This window comes from Coloeus monedula, assembly GCF_965178545.1.
Source record: "Coloeus monedula genome assembly, chromosome: 6".
NCBI classification, from domain to species: Eukaryota; Metazoa; Chordata; class Aves; order Passeriformes; family Corvidae; genus Coloeus; species Coloeus monedula.
In genome coordinates this window covers 61,667,029-61,684,038 of record NC_138786.1, presented here as the reverse complement: position 1 = coordinate 61,684,038, position 17,010 = coordinate 61,667,029, and the positions used below count along the sequence as shown (strand labels likewise).

Below are 17,010 nucleotides of genomic sequence, written 5' to 3'. Positions count from 1 at the left end.
ATGAACGGACTGTGGGCTTCCTGACTCTTCCTCCCTTACACTGCTGTGCAACAGCTCACAGCTTAGCACTGGAGACAACCCTGTCACCATACCTGGTAGCCAGACTGAGCTGGGTGATGGGATAACTGCATGTTTTAACTCACAGGACCACCCTGCTCTGTGTTGGGTTGATGGGCAGCCCACAGGACCACCCTGTTCTGTGTTGGGTTGATGGGCAGCTTGCAAGTTGTTGTCCTCTGTGTAGATTTCTGCAACACCTGAAGGGAGCACACTGTGTGTCCTCAGCCTCTGTTTGCCTTACACAGGGCGACACATTTCCTCCCATGCAAACTTAGCAAAACATGCCATGAGAAAACGAAAAAGTCTTAATGAGGTTACAGCAGTGAAGCAAACAAATGTCCTGTTCTTGCTGCAGGGGGATTAGCTTCGGGAATTGCCTTCAGAAAATTGTTTCTCAGTTGGCCTTGCTGAGACTTGGCACTCTGGCACTCGTCCTGCCAGCTGGGGACACCTCTCACGTCTGCTTTTCTTCTCTTTTACTGATAGACTGAGAAAAGCTCGTTGACCTTTATTACACTTGAGCTTCTCAGTGGTGGCAGACAAGGGCATTTGTTGTCTTGCTCATGCCCTCTAGTGTCACACACAACGGGCAGAGAAGACTGTCAGAAGTCTCCCGCTTTGTCGGGTTCCCAGTGCTACAAAATATTGCTAATCCTGTAGCTTGAAATCAGAATTGTTGTACAAGAAGATCAGGGGTGAGCAGAGTTATTTTCTGAAATCCATGTACATAAATACAGCAGCAAACAGGACTGTGAGTGAGAACAACACAGAATCATGGAATCACTTAGGCTGGGAAAGACCTTTAAAATCATCAAGTCCATCTGTAATCTTCTACTGCAGTGCTGAACAGCAGATACAGATTTTCTGTCCCCTCTGTAAATTCAAAACACTTTGCTCTTGGGAGACACAGTCCAGGGCCTGGGGACCATTGCTCAGCCAGTGAGATGAATGGTCACCCACCCTCAGCCTGGAGGCCATCAAGCACTGGAGGTGGAAGAGGTGGTGGAGAACAAGAGTGATGTCCTTTTGGGGTGTCAGCAATGCTGGGGAAGATCTGCTACTGCTTGAGTGTGTTTTATAGCCAGCATCCCTTTTCTAACCCTGCAACTTCAGTTTAGCTGCCCCAGCCCATTTGGATCCTCCTTTGAGCCTGTTCTGGCACATTCCCTTCGCTTCTTTGCTCCTAAAGGGTCTCTACTCTCTGTCTTTGGTTGACTGACAAAGGTCAGCGTGATTCTGAGGTCCCACCTTCAGTCATCTCCACAGGCTTTCTAGACTGACACCCAAGCTCTTCAGCCTACCTTTCATCTTCCAAACATCATAACCTGCACTGGAAGGGAAGAAAAGACAGATTCACGGGGTGTCTTAGAGTAACCCATCAACCATTGAAGAGCACTCGGCTCAGGACATCTGGGAGGGTCACTCTCCTGTTTTGTTCGTTCAAGACTTGCAGACTACAGGTAGCTTTGCTCATAGGGATGCCCATCAGTGCAGCCATGGGGCAGAAGTTTCTTACCAGCAGCTGTTGGCTCTCTGGGCATGCAGATGGCTCTGGGAGATATGGATGGCTCAAGGGGGATTCCAGTGCCTCTGGCAGGTTGTGGATGGTTCTGGGAGGATAAGGGTGGCTCGGGGAGCATGTGGATAGCTCTAGGGGGATGTGGATAGCTCTGTGGGGAGGAGGTTAGCAAGGCAGAGCAGATGTTACCTGAGGCATCAGACAGCATAGAGACAGAGCAGGGTCCTCCCTGCCACGCCTGCTCGGCTCTCACGTGGGAATGAGTGACAACACGGGGCATATGTGCAGCCTACAGCTTTTGGGATGTGCTGATCCTGCTCTAGCAGGGTGTGGAGTGAGTGAGGGATCCCTGCTTGCCAAGCAGAGTGAGTAGGCAGCAAAGGGAATGTGTTTTCCATGGGTGTGCTCTGGCAAGTGGATTTTCCCAGCAGCGGGATGGATCTTGTGGTTGTACCTCTGCTTGACCCCTCATCAGCCATGATGCTTGGAGGCAGAGATGTCACCAAAGGGCAGAAGAGTCTCCAAAAGGAAAGAGGAGAGCAGACCTCGAGGCTGGGCTCAGCAGTGACTTGCACCAGGTGATACCATGGGTGGCTCATAACCATGGATGGATGGCACTGGTCAGTACTGATGCATGTGAAGTGCTCCTAATCCAGCCCTCGTGACACCAAATGATGCCTCCAGGCACTTAAATACTCCCTGTGCTCTGGGCTGCCTTAGCCTTGCAAACAGCCCTGTGTTGGGTAAGCCATGGAGCAGGTGGTGGTTGGTCTGCATGGATGGGGAGGAGGAGAGGGAGCACTGGGTGCCAGCCAGAGACATGTGGCTGTCCCCAAAGTGGGCATGTCATACATGTGTCCTCTGGGATCACACCGTTCCTTCTTCCAGACCTTCTTTATGCAAGGTTTGGTCTGTACCCACACACGGGAACAGCATGAAGCTGAGTCAGGGAAGGTTTAGGTTGGATATCTGGTTGTTCCCCCAGAGGGTGGCTGGTGAGCAGGCTTCCCAGGGAATGGTCACAGCCCCAAGCCTGACAGAGGTCAAGGAGTGTTTGAACAACGGTCTCAGGCACAGGATGGGATTCTTGGAGTGTCCCGTGCAGGGCCAGGAGTTGGACTTGAACCTGATGGATGCCTTCCAACTCTGCATCTTCTGTGAATCTGTGATCTTATGGAGCACTGCTCCCAAGCTTACATACCCTACTCACAAAGCGATGGCTCTGCAGCTTCCTGGCTGGAATGAGGCCACCTAATGTGGGAATCTCTATTCCAGCAGCACCCGGGAATGTTTCCACCCTCTCAGCTTGTGAAATCCCAGTGCAGTCACCGACTGTAGGCGCTCAGGGCAGGGAATGCCTGCCCCGGTTTTGCTGTTGATGGGTTGCTTGTCCCTTGATGGGAGGATAGGACACTATCCTTGATGTGCAGGTTGGAATGGGGGGAGGTTGAAGCTTGTGGCTCTGATGCCACCTCCACTTCCCTTAGAGCAGTCTGGGTGTCTCAGGGGTGGATGTCAGGAAGCAGCAGCAATGCTTTAGTCTTTGGGATTCCTGTCGCCAATGAATGTGTGCCCAGAAGCGGCACAGAAGCTGCCACGGCAGCTGATTGATGCTCTCCGGGTTGTGGAGCAAAGTCAGACAGCCCCAGTAATTCTCTCAGACCCCTCAGAAGTCTCCTCTCTCTGGGAGGTTTTGTTGATGGATGTACCCTCCTAGGCCCAGGTGTATTTTTCCAGCTGTCGGATACAGGCACAGACCACAGCAAGCCGTGGTTACTCAGTGCATGGGAGCTTGGTGCTCTCCCAAAGGAAGCTTTGCTTTTCCCATCACCCCATGAGCACCTGTGGGTTCCTGTCTGCAGTTTTGCATCACCCTTGGAGCCATCAGCAGGGGACCAAGGGCTCTGTCTGGGAGCCAAGGCTGTTCCTCAGCACCTCCGCTATTAACTTACATCTGTTAAGGGCCTTATGAGAATTCCCTCCTTGAACCTTTCTTGTTTCTCCATGACCTCGTCCCAACACCACCATTCCACAGCCTTCCCTCAAAGCATCACTAGAATCACATTTGTGATGTTTTCCTGAGCATCTTCATGGGGCAAGAAACCCTTGGAGAGAATCCCCTTCCCGTTGCTCATCCTTAGAATCCATGCAACTCTGGCCTTTGGCAAGTAAAGGAATGGAAAGAGATGAGCTCTCCTTCCCCCCACCGTCACACAGCATCTGCAGTGAAATGGCAGGAGGGCACAGAGGAGGGGTGGGAATGCTGTGGTTTGGATTCATCCGGAGTGATTCCAGTCTCCTTCCCCACTGCACTGGGACTTGCTGTGTTCTCCTGACTCAGTAACACACTGCTGTTTAATTAACTTTTGACTTCTGGTTTAAAGGAGCAGTGCACAAAATAGTTATTTACTTCATTTGGAAATTCTTTTATTTGTTACCATAATTATAGCTTCCTCCCCCTTTTTTTTTCTTTTTTTTTTTTTCTCTTTTTTTTTTTATATTTTAATTAGCAAGGGAAGGGAGGGAGGGAGGGGGAATATTTGCTGCTCTCCTTGTGGTTATCACATCCTTCAAATTACTAAAAGAGGCTGGGATAATAGGTCTGGTGATTATATATAGGCACCATCTGCTCTGTGGCTGCTTCCTATCAAAGTGCAGTTAGGAGAGTGCAAGGAGGATATTTTCTCTCCAGCTATATTAAGACTGTTTCCATCTCGGCTCCAAAGCAAAGCTCTCTGCATGCAAATGGATCAAATGTGCTGTAATCAATGGCTCCGTTTTGGCAGCCTTGAAGCTGGTTTTTTTTAAATTTTGTTTTATTTTCCCCTCAAGTTTTGCTATTCCCACCCGTTATGCAATTTTATTTGAGGCTGGTTGTTCTGCATTTGATGTTTTCTTGTAACCATAGTCCCCCTGTTTGCTGAGCAATGCGGTCTCGTGTTAGCTGGCGCAGGGATCTGTGTCATAACTTGAATGCGAGGCAATATCTGAGCAATCAGGAATGTTTTGGAGGATGATGAAGGCAGATTTTTAGGATGCATCTGCTGTCGGTATGTAGAGGAGGTGGAAAGCTGAGCTGAGTTAATTTGGAGCAGTAATGGGAAAGAATTAATACTTGGTTTATGATAGCAGCCGTGGCTGTCCTGTTGCTGCTGGGGATTGTTGGGGAGCATTTCAGGGCTCAGGGTTTGGGAGTCATAGAATTTTAGAATTCCAGACTGATTTGTGTTGGAGGGGACCTTAAAAAACATCCAGTTCCACCCCCTGCCATGGGCAGGGCCACCTTCCACTATCCCAGGTTGCTCCAAGCCCTCTCCACCCTGGCCTGGAACACTTCTAGGGATGGGGCAGCCACAGCTTCTCTGGGAAACCTGTGCCAGGGCCCCCGCACCCTCACAGGGAAGAATTTCTTCCCAATATCCAATTTGACCCTGCCCTCTGTCAGTGAGAAGCCATTCCCCCTTGTCCTGGGGTGTCCCATAGGGTGTCCCTGATGGGCACCATCTTTTGCATCTTCCCATGTGGGAAACTGGATACTGCATTTGCCCCTTGGTGGCCTTGGGGACCCAGCAGGCTTCTCTTTTCTCCTGGAGCTGGTAAAATTTTATGCTTTTGAAAGATAAGGAGGAGAAGGAATAAGACATGGCCAGCCCAGATGGAAAGGGAAGCTGCTCAGGATGGGGGTGTGTGAGTTCCCAAGAGGTGGAGGACAGAGGAAGGCTGAAACACTGAGGAATTTGTCTTGCAAGATCTGTGCCATGGTGGCTTTTTCGAATGAGTGAAAGTGGCTAAAAAGAGACAAGGGAGGAGAAAATCCAAACTAAGTCAGCAAGGATGGAAAAGGCTACAGGCTGTTTCAGTCTGGGTGATGACTGTGGCACGTACATCATGTAAGACACTCGTTGTCCTCAGGTGTTTTGTCACTGCTAAAGACACACTGCCTCCCTGCTCTCACTCCACAGGTTGTTAATGACTCTAGGGATTATTGGATCCCAGTATATTGTGTCAATTCCAGAGGTTTCACATTCACCTCTTCCACTTGACTGGTTTAAGGCCCTTTGTTTCTCACTCCCAGTTTCCCACAGGTTGCATATTGCTGTATAAAGGATGCACATCTTCCAGGTTGGCCTCCTGAAATGGTTGCAAGTGGTGGAGGGGTTTCTCCATCTGGAGTGTAACGTGTGGTGGAAGCTGATGCTGTTGGAAGTCTCGGCAGGGAGATGCTCCTCAGACGGGGGATTGAGGCAGTGAGGAGCCCTGGCTGCTGCTGGAGCAAGGAAAATATTCCGGGACATCCCTTTTGGGTGGAAAAGGACTTTGGGAAGGAGAGTTTCTGCATCCCAATGCTGTTTATCTGACTTCATTCATGAGCAGGGGAGGAATTTCTCCCAGGAGCCCATAGCAAAAGCTATTTTCTGGGATAATTAGGGAGGCTCGGTTCAGCACAGCAGCATTTGATATTAATGGACCGGGATTCCCCAGGGACAAACACTGATTTTCTGTGCTTTGTGTATAGATTTAGGAGAAAAAATGCATTTATTGGCCGGGACATCGGGGCATTGTGTTTACCCCAAGAGACTCGTGGTTTAGGGCAGCACTTCCTTGCAACATACCCCTAATCCTCCATCCCCACCCATTCCCACCTCCCTGAGCCATCATTCCATGCATCCTTTTGTCTGTGAGTTAAATCCTGGTTGGATTCACATCTGTTCTGTCTTGCTCCCAGCTTGCTGGATGCTCTAGTGGGAAGCAAGGACATTTCAGTACTTAGGAAGGGGCTCATAAAGAAGAGGGAAAGGGACTTTTTACATGGGCTGAGGGAAAGGTTTTAAATTAAAAGAGGGGAGATTTAGATTAATTTTAACAACAGATTCTTGCCTGTGAGGGTGGTGAGACCCTGGCACAGGGTGCCCAGAGAAGCTGTGGCTGTCCCTGGATCCCTGGCAGTATCCAAGGCCAGGCTGGATGGGGCTTGGAGCAACCTGGGCTAGTAGAAGGTGTCCCTGCCCACGGCAGGGGGTGGAACTGGATGTTCTTTAAGGTCCCTCCCAACCCAAACCATCCCAGGATTCTATGAAGGAGCTTGAAAGCAGCTCCTGAGCTCCTACTGCTTGGTGAGACAAGCTGGGCTTCCTTCCAGAAACGCATCCCGTCGGATTGCTGGAACCACCAAGGTCTGAATTTACACATCTTTAGATGCAGCCCCACTCCTGCTGCCACACAAATGAGTAAATAACAGTCACAGCAATTCCTGCTGGAGCCACACCGCGGGTCCACGTGTGTTTGTGCCATGCAGGGAATTTCAAAACCCCCTGCGAGGGTTCCTTCCCCACTGAGCCTGGATGGGGTCTCGCATGAGCTGCTCAGAGAGAGCAGCAACAAACAGGTTATTGTTTCTCTGTCCAGTTTCTTGAGCAGGAAACTGTGTTTAGAAACGTCATTTCTTTAAAAAAGTTTGCTTGACAGTCTTTTTGGCAGTCTGTGCTTCTTCCTATTTCTCTGCTCAGGGCAGCTCTCTGCTTGTAGGGGGTTTTTTCTCTAATGCAGGAGTTAATACCACTAATTTCCTAATACCACTATTTTCCATAAAACCCAGTGGCTTCTTGCATTTAGGACCCTCATTTTCACCCCTTCTTGGGTTATATCAGCCCGTGGTTCAGAGGCCAGGACATGGATTATCCGGCTCCTGCAAACGCAGTTAAAGTCACAGCCACAGAACACAGGGAGATTAAAGAAAAAAAGGCACAAAGAAAAGGCTCCAAGGGTTAGGGGATGTTGAGCTGAAAAATGTTCCATCAGGTTCTGCTCTGGCCATGCTGGAGCTGCCTGGGGCACGTGGGGAGCGGGTGAATGAGGTGCCCAGGAAGGAGGCTGGGTGCCAGCTGGGCAGTGTGACCCACTGGCAGCTCTTTCCAAGGGTTCTCGGCAAAGAAGCGCTGGAAAAGCCCTGGGCATTGGTCTGCCAGCATGGGGAAGCCTTCCTGGAGGAGAGGATGTGTCGTGACTGGGATAGCAAGGAGGAGGCAGAGGGGAGGACTGAGTTGAACTTGGGGTTTGCTTTGTGAGGGGATTGCTCAGTGTTCCCTCTCCATGGGGGAGCTTCCAGGCTGCACAAAACATTGTGTGGATTCAAAACATCCCTGCTTTTTGGGGTCAGGCTGCTGTTCCTGGTACCAAAAGACCAGGAAAGGAGCTGTATGTGCTCAGATGCTGCCTAAGGATGCACCATAAACAGCTTTGCAGCCAAGAAGTGCCATTTTTAGACTAAAACAACAACAACAAAAAGAATTCAGTAGGCACCTCGCAGTGCTTTTTCCTTTCTCCAGGCATGGGAAGATGTTATTTGGAACTGTAACCTGATGTATGGACCCTCTGCTGGTCCTTTAGGTGTCAGGGACCTGGTGGGGACTGGAGACATTCTGAACACTCTCGGTGGTGGGTCTGACTCTTGCTGGAAGCTGTCACATTTGTGTCCTGTCATGGACTATTGCAACACTTTAGGCTAGATTTCATGAAGGGCAGAGGGAGGGCGAGCACCTCGACAGCTGTCCCATACTGTGTGGAGGAAGGTCTGCCTGCAAAGCCCAATTCCTCAGCTCTAATTACAGGAATGGGTGGCTTTTCCCTTCTCAGGCTGAAAAAAATTGGCCCAAAACCCTGAGAAACCACAACACAAATGTCTGACGCTGTTCCACATGGTCCTCAGCGAACAAAAACCCTCTTGAAATCAGCCCTTGCCTCCCAAAATAGGCAGCACCACTTCAAAAGGGAAGAGGAGGGGGGAAAAAAATCCCAAACCCAAGGCTTCACGGGGTGAGAGCACTTGCAGCCTCAGAGTTTCTATAAGTGTGTTGTCGTGCCTGCCAGCCCAGCCAGGGTTTGGTCTGGGATGAAGCTGGATTTGCCTGGGGAGGGGGTGGTCCCACAGGGATGCTCCCAGCGTGGTCAGCAGCTGCCTCCTGTGATGGGGAACTTTGTGCTGCATTGTTGCCTTCACTCTTTCTCCATCCTCTACATTTTTTTTACCTGGGAATATTATCCTGAGCTTGGTCCCGGTCTGGAGGTCATGGAGAGGTTTCTTACAAGGAAACCCGGTGTGGGTTGAGCACAACCCTGGCTGTGCAGAGCCGTGGTGGCCGAGCAAAGAGGCAACACCAGCCTGCTTATCCCGGGGACAGCCGTGATCTGCTCCAACCCCTGTCCTGCCTGACACGTGTTTGGAAGGAGCTGGACCAGGCAGTGCCTGTGTAGAGTCTTGCAGTGCCTAAAGGGCAGGAAAACACTTCTAAAGCAGAAGTGGGGCACGCTTACAAGCCATAGGGAATCCATGTGCCAGCGTGGGATGCCTTTTGGAGCGGTGGTTTCCCCTCTTTGTTTGCCCAGCTCGCAGCACTCAGAAAGGCAGCTGTGCCCACCCACCTCCTGGGAGCTTATCTTGCCCCAGAATAACATTTTAGATTTCCTTTTTAAATTAAAGCTTAATATTTTTGTAGTAAAAGAAAAGGAGGCTTGAGTGTAAGGTGATAAGCTCACACTTGGTTTTCTTCTGCTGAAGTTAAAGCCCACGTGGACCATTTCTTTTAGCAGGAGCGGCCCTGGGTTCACTTTGGACCATCCAAAAAGCACACAGGATGGTCAAATTCAGGTCAGGACCTACAATAAATGATGCTTTGAAAATAATTAGCTACATCCTCTTATTTCAAGAAACTGAGGGTGTGATCACAAGCAGCAGCATTAATAAATATTAATACATATAATAAATACAGGCATTTATTAATCCCCTGGGGGATTACAGAGTGAAAGAGGGAGAGGAGTGTGCACACCTGTCAGGTGCCATCCCAGGACTCACACTGTTTTTAGGGCTGATGGAAACAGGTAAAATGGCTTGCAAGAAACCACATTATCATCAGTGTCTGTTACAGCCAGAAAGCAGAGCCTAAAGTTAGGCCGGTGCTGAGAGCCCTTAAATCATCTCAGTCTGGTCCCCAGAAAAGCTGGGGTGGTTTCAAAGAGCTGGTGACTTGCAGCACCCTTTGCAGAGGGATTGTCCCTGCTGCCTCTTGGGGGATTGTGTGAACTGAGTCACAGTTCAGTAAAAATTTGGCTTAGTAAAACATGTTCTCTTGGATTCAGCGTTGCGTTATCTCGGGGAAAGAAGTGGAACTGATTTTTATCTGTTGCACTGGATGGTTTCTAATTGTCCCTGGCCATCCTTTGGAGTTCATTATTTCTCCTTCAGCCGACACCAGCTTCTAATTAGGGGACATAAAATTAAGATGGAAGAGCAGCAGTTTGCAAGGGTATTGCTGCTCGTGAAGGAATCTGGGCTGGATTTATGCCAAAAATACCCTCTTGTGTGCAGGATTTTGGTGGGGAGAGGGTGGTGTAAGCGCTGCTGGGTACCAGTGTCTGCACACACCCTGTAAGAGCTGGATTAGTAGAGGAGCCCTTCGCCTCCTGAAAGGGGACAATTAGCTCCAGTCCTCCTTGCCCCTTCTCCTGCATCTCTCCTTCATCTAAGGGAGACAAATATTTCCTAAACCAGAGTTTTTCCTACAGCAAATTCTGGGTGGATTCTCTCCCTGTGGTGGTGTGACCGTGGCTGGAGGCAGCAGCTGCAGAAGGGCTCTGGGTGGTGCCAAGGTGATGCTCAGCTCTGGTGATGCATTTTAACCAATTTATCCATTTTTTTCTCTATAATTCCCCCTATATTTTGGGGGTTTTAAATCCTAAATATATTTTTCTCCTGGGAGGGTAATGTGGCATCTACAGAGCCCTGTTGCAGTGCTGGGTTTGGGGTACAATTGTAAAGCCAAGAGCTGAAAATCTTGGCCAAGACCTTCTGAAATCCATCTATTTCCCCATCCGGATGCATCATATCGCAACTTTAGGAGGCATAACACTGCTCTGGAAGCAATCTCAGGATCTCATTGACATCTTTTTCTGCCAAGAGACTTCTGGAAGATGTTTGTATAGTTTTTAAATGGGAAGGGAACAGTTTCTTCCCCATAAGCCAACCCCGGTGCTTCCCTGAAGAGTGTGGTGTCAGTGTTACATGTTGGCACAAGAAAACCCTTTCAGAAATAGGAATTATTTAAGCATTACAGAAATCCACAGGTTTTTGGCTTCATCCATCAGCTGCCTGTGGTACCAGCTGCTTTTTGCAGGTGGTTAATAAATGCAAATGTGCTCTGGTGTTTCTCTCTCCCCTCCTTTTACAACCCTGCTATTGCCTCATTTTCATCCCTCTCCTGGTCAGCAGAGATGGCTTTGATGGTGGGTTTTCCCCCAGGCTTGAGCCAGGAGTTAAGCCTGGTGTAACTTTTGCAGCACAGTGCACCTGGCTGGGGGTTTTCCACCAAGACTCGTTTATATTAAATAATAACACATAGAGGAGTCTGAGTGGTTTTGGTGAACTGCTGTAAATGCAAAAAAGGGGATTAAGGAGCTTTAGGGCTTTGGTGCTTTAGGTGGAAAAGCCATGAGAACAATGAATTTCCCCCAGGTTTTGTACAGTTTAAAAATTGGTTTTGGAAAGAAAAATTGAAAAGTTTTTGCTTCTGTTTCTTATAGGCTGAAAGGTCATTCTAACCCCTCTGCCCTCAGATTTTCCTGGAGTAGGGAAATTTTCCCTGGTTTGTATCCTAAATCTGTACGCTAAATGACATACACTGTGTTTATGGTTAAACCAGTAGTTTAGTGACTGTGATTGATGGAATTTGAATTTTGTTAAGCAAACAGAAGAATCTTTAAATATTTTTTTCAGTACTTGACACAGAGAGAGTCCTTGGAAGTGTTTAAGGCCAGGTTGGACGGGGCTTGGAGCAACCTGGTCTAGTGGAAGGTATCCCTGCCCATGGCAGGGGATTGGAATGAGATCTGTAAGGTCCCTTCCAACACAAACTATCCCACGATCCTGTGATTTTAGTAGGACTCAGCAAGGCTGAGACGTTCCTATGGATGAGAAGTACCCTTGCAATGGCTTTGGCAGATGTGTAAGTGCTCCTGCTTCGGGGCACAAGCCAGGTCCTACCCCAAAGGAAGAGAGATGCTTCCCTTGGATCTCTGTGAGGACATCCCCATCCTGGGGATTTTTACGCTCTGGAACTGCTCGATTGATGTTTTTTCCCTAGAGATGGAATCCATGCAATGCCTTCCCTTGAGCAGCCCAGCACAGCTCATGTGACCCCATCTCCTTGCAGGTACTCCCGTCCTTTTTGCTTCACAGGAGGCAAAGCAGAGAGCTCAGGGTAGGGCTCAGGGGCGCTGCAAAGCCATCAGCGAGGCACCATGGCCAACCACCACCACACATTTTGTAATTTCATTTGATTTTTTTTTTTCGGGGGACTCTGCTGCATCCCGGGCCGCGAGGGGGGAATAACCTCTTTGATTTTATTTTTTTTTCAGTTCTCTCAGGCCAGACACACCACAGCCCTTTGAAACGCTCTGTGTCCCTTACCCCACCCATGAATGTGCCAAACCAACCTCTAGGACATGGATGGATGTCTCATGAGGACTTACGAGCTAGAGGACCCCAGTGCATCCCTTCCGATCATGCCCCCCTGTCTCCACAAAGCAGTGTAGCCTCTTCGGGAAGTGGTGGGAGTGAACATTTAGAAGATCAGCCTTCCGCTCGTAACACATTCCAGGAGGAAGGGAGTGGGATGAAAGGTGAGTGACAAACCAGACCCCAACCCCCCAGCACCCAGAGGCAGGAGGGGCAGAGCCGTTTTCCCGGCAGCGCGGGGCTCTCGGTTGGCGGTTTTGGGCGAGGATCCTCGTAAGCAAACGGGGCCTCCCAGCGTTTCTTCCCGGCTTAGGAATTTAGGTTTAGGGGAATGCGTTGGGTTTTCTTTTAAGTAGCAGCTGGTCCTGATCTGACGTCTTACGCTTGGGTGCCAGTGGGCTGGTTTTGCCCCAAAATCCTGTGAGCTGCCAGCTTTCCAAAAAGCTGGATTTTTTCCATAGCCTGTGGCTTTTGGCTGCGAGTGGTGCTCTTTTTTCTCTTTCTTTTTTTATGACGGTGAAAAATAGCTTAGAGCAAGCTTAGCAAGCCATGTGTGATTTACCATTGCAGTGTTTGGTACCCACCAAGTATTTGGGGAAGCTTTGGCTTGGGATACTTGTTTGCAGTGAATTTAACCTGTGTGTTTCGGTTGGTTTTCCTGTTATACCTGCATTTCACAGAGATTTTGGCAATAAATATATGTGGTTCTGGTGGTAAACAAGGCAGAAATGAATCCCACTTGCTGCAGTCAAAGATGGAGAGCAAACTTCAGGCTGAGGAGGAATAAATAGATAAAAACCGGGCAAACACTGACTGTGTGTTCCTGGAACAGACTGAAAATGACCCTGCAGCTCTCAGACTGATTTAAACAACTCCAATTTGCATTAATGCAAAGCTGCTTGATTGTGTACAGACCAGTAGTGTATCAGAATAGGGAAATAATTGTATTTTTTAACAGTCACAAGGTCTGATTTTAGTCTAATTACAGACAAATTGAGATATGGATAAATCTATGTGATGTGGGACTGCATTTGGCTTGGCTCTAGATGGCTTTGATGTGCATGAAATAAATGCATGAAAAACCCCTCATGGTTCCAAGGAATGTAACCAGAGGCAGGTCAGGTCCTGCAGTCTGTCTGGCCAGGGAGAACTTTTTGGGAGCAAGTGTTTCGGGGGGGCTGTTTAACACTACATTTCTCCAGGTTTCTGCAGAAGGAGCTGGGGAGGAAGACCATGGGGAGCTTGGCTCCCTGTGATCCACAGCTGCAGCTCCGAGATCTGCGTGGATAGACACTTCCCAGTGCTGTGCAATCAACCTGTGTGGCCAAATCCACAAAACCCAGAGGCTGTCCACAAGCCATAATCCATTAAATAACCCCCACATATTAACACATCCCCTTGCTGCTGTGTGCAGCTGGGATATGGGCACCCTTCCTTGGGCCATCCCTTCCCAGACTTCCAAACATGATTCCCTCATTGCTGACTCAGCCAAATGGCTTTTGTCCCCCTGTCCAGGGACGTGCAGAATTGATGTTCACAACCTCTGGTGTCTATGCCTGCCATGTCCTACCCCCTCTGCTGGGTTTTCTTCAGGCTGAACCATTCCAGTGCCTTCCCAGATGATGTTTTCTAAACTTGGGGTTGTTCCTGCTTCTCTCCGCCAGGTTTTTTTCCAAAAAGTCCGCGTTTTATTGAAGGTGCGTTGCCCAAAACTGGACTTGGAAGCAGTGCAGAGGCTTGTTTGCCTCCAGACAGCATTCCTGTGGCTGTGTAGCTCATCGTCCTCAAATAACAAAGCACCGTGGGCTGCATATGACCCATTGTATCCCCACAGCTTTCCTGAGGAAAAAAAAGGACTGCCCGTTCCCTGCCCTCGGATCGTGCCGTTTCTTGTTCCTACAGAAGCGCACAGCTCGGTGCATTTTTACTGGGTTGCCTCGTATTCCATCCAGACCGGCTGCTCCAGCTGCCAAGTCCCTTCTCTGAATTGCAGCCACGTCTCCCCCGAGCGCCTGCAGGCTCCTGTGGCTGGGAGTCACCCCTGCTTCTGGTCAGCTGGTTCCTTCTTTAACACCCTCCGGGGCATCCGGGAGGATCCAGACCCACGGGATCTGGAATGTGAGGAGCCCAGGACAGATCCCCATCTGGTTTAGCAGTTGATCCCCCCCCCCCCAGTGTCAGCTATTTCTTTCCTTTCTGTTTATCTTTATGCTCTCCTGTCACCCATTTCTTTTTTTTCCATCTATCTTCATGCTGAAGGGGAAATCCCCTTTGGCTTTTTCCTAGCTCCTGGTTTCTCCAGGGGAAGATAAGGACACTTGGTTCCCCGTGGAGCCCGTCTGTGTGTCTGTCTGTCCCTTCCCGTGTTCCTGCCATGGCAGGGGGTTGGAATTAGGTGATCTTTAAGGTCCCTTCCAACCCAAATGATTTCAGGATTCTGTGATTCCTGGAGCACAGCTTGGGGAGCACTGGCGGGAGGGTCTGGATAGAGTGGGGGGGTTCTGCTGGGAGTATATCCAAGGTGTCCTGTGTGTAAATATTGCAGGGTGAGCTGTTTTCCTTCTAAATTTCCTGACAGCAGTGCCATGACTTTGCAATTAGCTCCTGGTAATTGCTGATTAAAGAGTAGCTCTGCAGGCAGGTGGTTCACCCATCCATGGAGAACATTGGGAAGTTTGGCTTTCCAAGGACCATGAAATCACCTTGGATGTCCTTGCACCTCCTGGTTGCCTCTTCCTTGTGGGAAGGCCCCACCACACACAACACACCCTCTGTATGCTGGGGTGGCTCCTTCTCCCCAGCCTGCTTCCAGGATTGCCATGTCTGCTGGCAGGGGGCTCTGGGACCATCACGCAGCCCAAATTAGGGCATGATCCAGACAGGCTGATGCAAAGGTGAAGAGCTGCTGCGCCCCAAGCCCCTGCAGAGGTTGGAGACTGGTTTCCTGCAGGGTTCAATGTCTACATGAAGTTGCATCTCTCTTCTGGAAGCATCCCTGTGGGCTTTGCCATCAGCAGGGACATGTGCCAAAGGCAGGTGTCCCCAGGGGACTGTCACTAGAATGGTGCTGTCACTAGAATTGGTGTGGTTTTGTGTTAAAATGATGTTGAGATGGGGGCCTGTGCTGGAAATGGGGCTTTTTGCTAAGTGGTTTTTATTTATTTTAAACAGAAATAGTTTAAGAGGGTGCTGGTAGCAGACTTCGGGGCTGTTGCATGTTGGAACTTTTGGAAAATGGTGAATTTCAGCCCATTTGTGCTCACTAATTGCTTTTCCCTGTGCTTGGTGTGGGGTTATCTCCTGTGCAGCACTTGAGGAATTTCACTGACACGTGAATCCCAATGTGTGTCTGGGGTTTTGGAGAGTGTGAGCAAAACACAGCGTGTTGGGATTGTTTGCATCCTCTGCTTGGATGCAAGGTGGGTTTGGGATCAGCCAGCAGGAGACTTCTGGCAGATGTGTGGATTGCCTTAGGGAACCAAACCAATGGTCCCTCCTGCCCTGTCCCTTCCAGTGACGAGGCCTTGGTTCAGGAAGAGGTCATGGCCAGTCCTTGACTTGCATCTGGTACTCAACAGTGTGGGACTTTCTGGACTCACACCATGGGATGGATGTCCCAGCAGTGGGAGTGAGCTCCTGGGTGTCTCACTGGTGGGGAAGGGGACAAGGATTATGAACAAGGTGTTGCTGGGAGGGGAGCAGGTCAGCTGGGTACGCTGTGGCAGAGCTACTGTCGGGTTGTAGGTGCTAAATAAAGCAGGTCTCGATTTGGCAAAGCATTTGAAGCCTTTACAAAGGAAAAGCATTGCCACAGGCCCAGTGCTGTGCTGCAGTACAGACACCTGCAGGGCCCCCCTCCCTTGTGGGGTATCACCACAGACCCCAAACCTGCAAAACCCTGAGTAGCTGCTTGATGTCACATTGCCTTCTCTGTGGAGGGCACACCATCATGGAGCCTGGTGGGCTTTTGAATGTCACAGAGGAAGGATTCCCCTCCCAGGTTCCTTACTGTGAAACCATCTTGATGTTAGGAGGATAAATTTACTTTGGGGTATCCATCCAGCCAGACACAGAGGTGCTACACTACAGGTAATGACTGGGAAGGAAGAAGTCATTTCAGTCGGTGCATTTTTAGGTCCCAAGCAGATTTTGTGGCCATCTTTGATGGCACACCATTTTTCCGTCCCAAACCCATATCTTTATTTCTGTTTAAGCAGCCAGTTCAATTTTCAGCACATGGCACCATCCCTCATACCATAAATCAGTGTCTGCCATCTACAAAACAGCCCTTGCTCATCCCAAGCTCAACCACTGCATCAGCTTCAGCAGTTCCCATGTTCCTGGGAAAACAGCAGTGAGGAGCTTGGTGTGCAGTGGCAAAATTCCAGCTCCCCTTGGGCTAATGCCCAGTGGCTTTCCCAGAGAAACCCAACTTCTGACGATATGTCCTCATCCAGGGGCTGGTTCCTTGTCCCATCCACATGCAGAGCACTGTGTCCTCACCCAGGGGCTGGTTCCTTGTCCCATCCACATCCACAGCACTGTGTCCTCATCCAGGGACTGGTTCCTTGTCCCATCCACATCCACAGCACTGTGTCCTCATCCAGGGACTGGTTCCTTGTCCCATCCACATCCACAGCACTGTGTCCTCCCAAAGGTCTGTGAAGTTCAGTGAGGTGTCAGGTGGGATGCCCCTCATGTTGGTGTTGATGCTGTTGCTCATGGTTGTGCTGTTCCATGAATTCAACAGAGCTCTCCTCTCCTTCCTTTGTGTTCCAGATGTCCCAGCCTGGCTGAAGAGCCTCCGGCTGCACAAGTACGCCGCCCTCTTCTCCCAGATGACGTACGAGGAGATGATGGCCCTCACCGAATGCCAGCTCGAGGCACAAGTATGGCCCATGTCACCTGGGGGGTGACACACCTC

General features: G+C 49.8%; 1 protein-coding gene across 3 annotated transcripts in view; it reads left to right on the top strand.

The window, feature by feature from the left end:
* SAMD4A (sterile alpha motif domain containing 4A) overlaps window positions 1-17,010 on the top strand; it is a 98,994-nt gene that overhangs the window by 66,234 nt on the left and 15,750 nt on the right. For all 3 annotated transcript variants that reach the window (XR_014226517.1, XM_082283836.1, XM_082283835.1), the window contains exons 4-5: window positions 11,987-12,250; window positions 16,866-16,975. Coding sequence is in view for 2 of the 3 variants with exons in the window: in XM_082283836.1 (XP_082139962.1) it covers window positions 11,987-12,250; window positions 16,866-16,975 (374 nt within the window). In the remaining variant the exon portion in view is untranslated. The remainder of the gene's footprint in view (window positions 1-11,986; window positions 12,251-16,865; window positions 16,976-17,010) is intronic.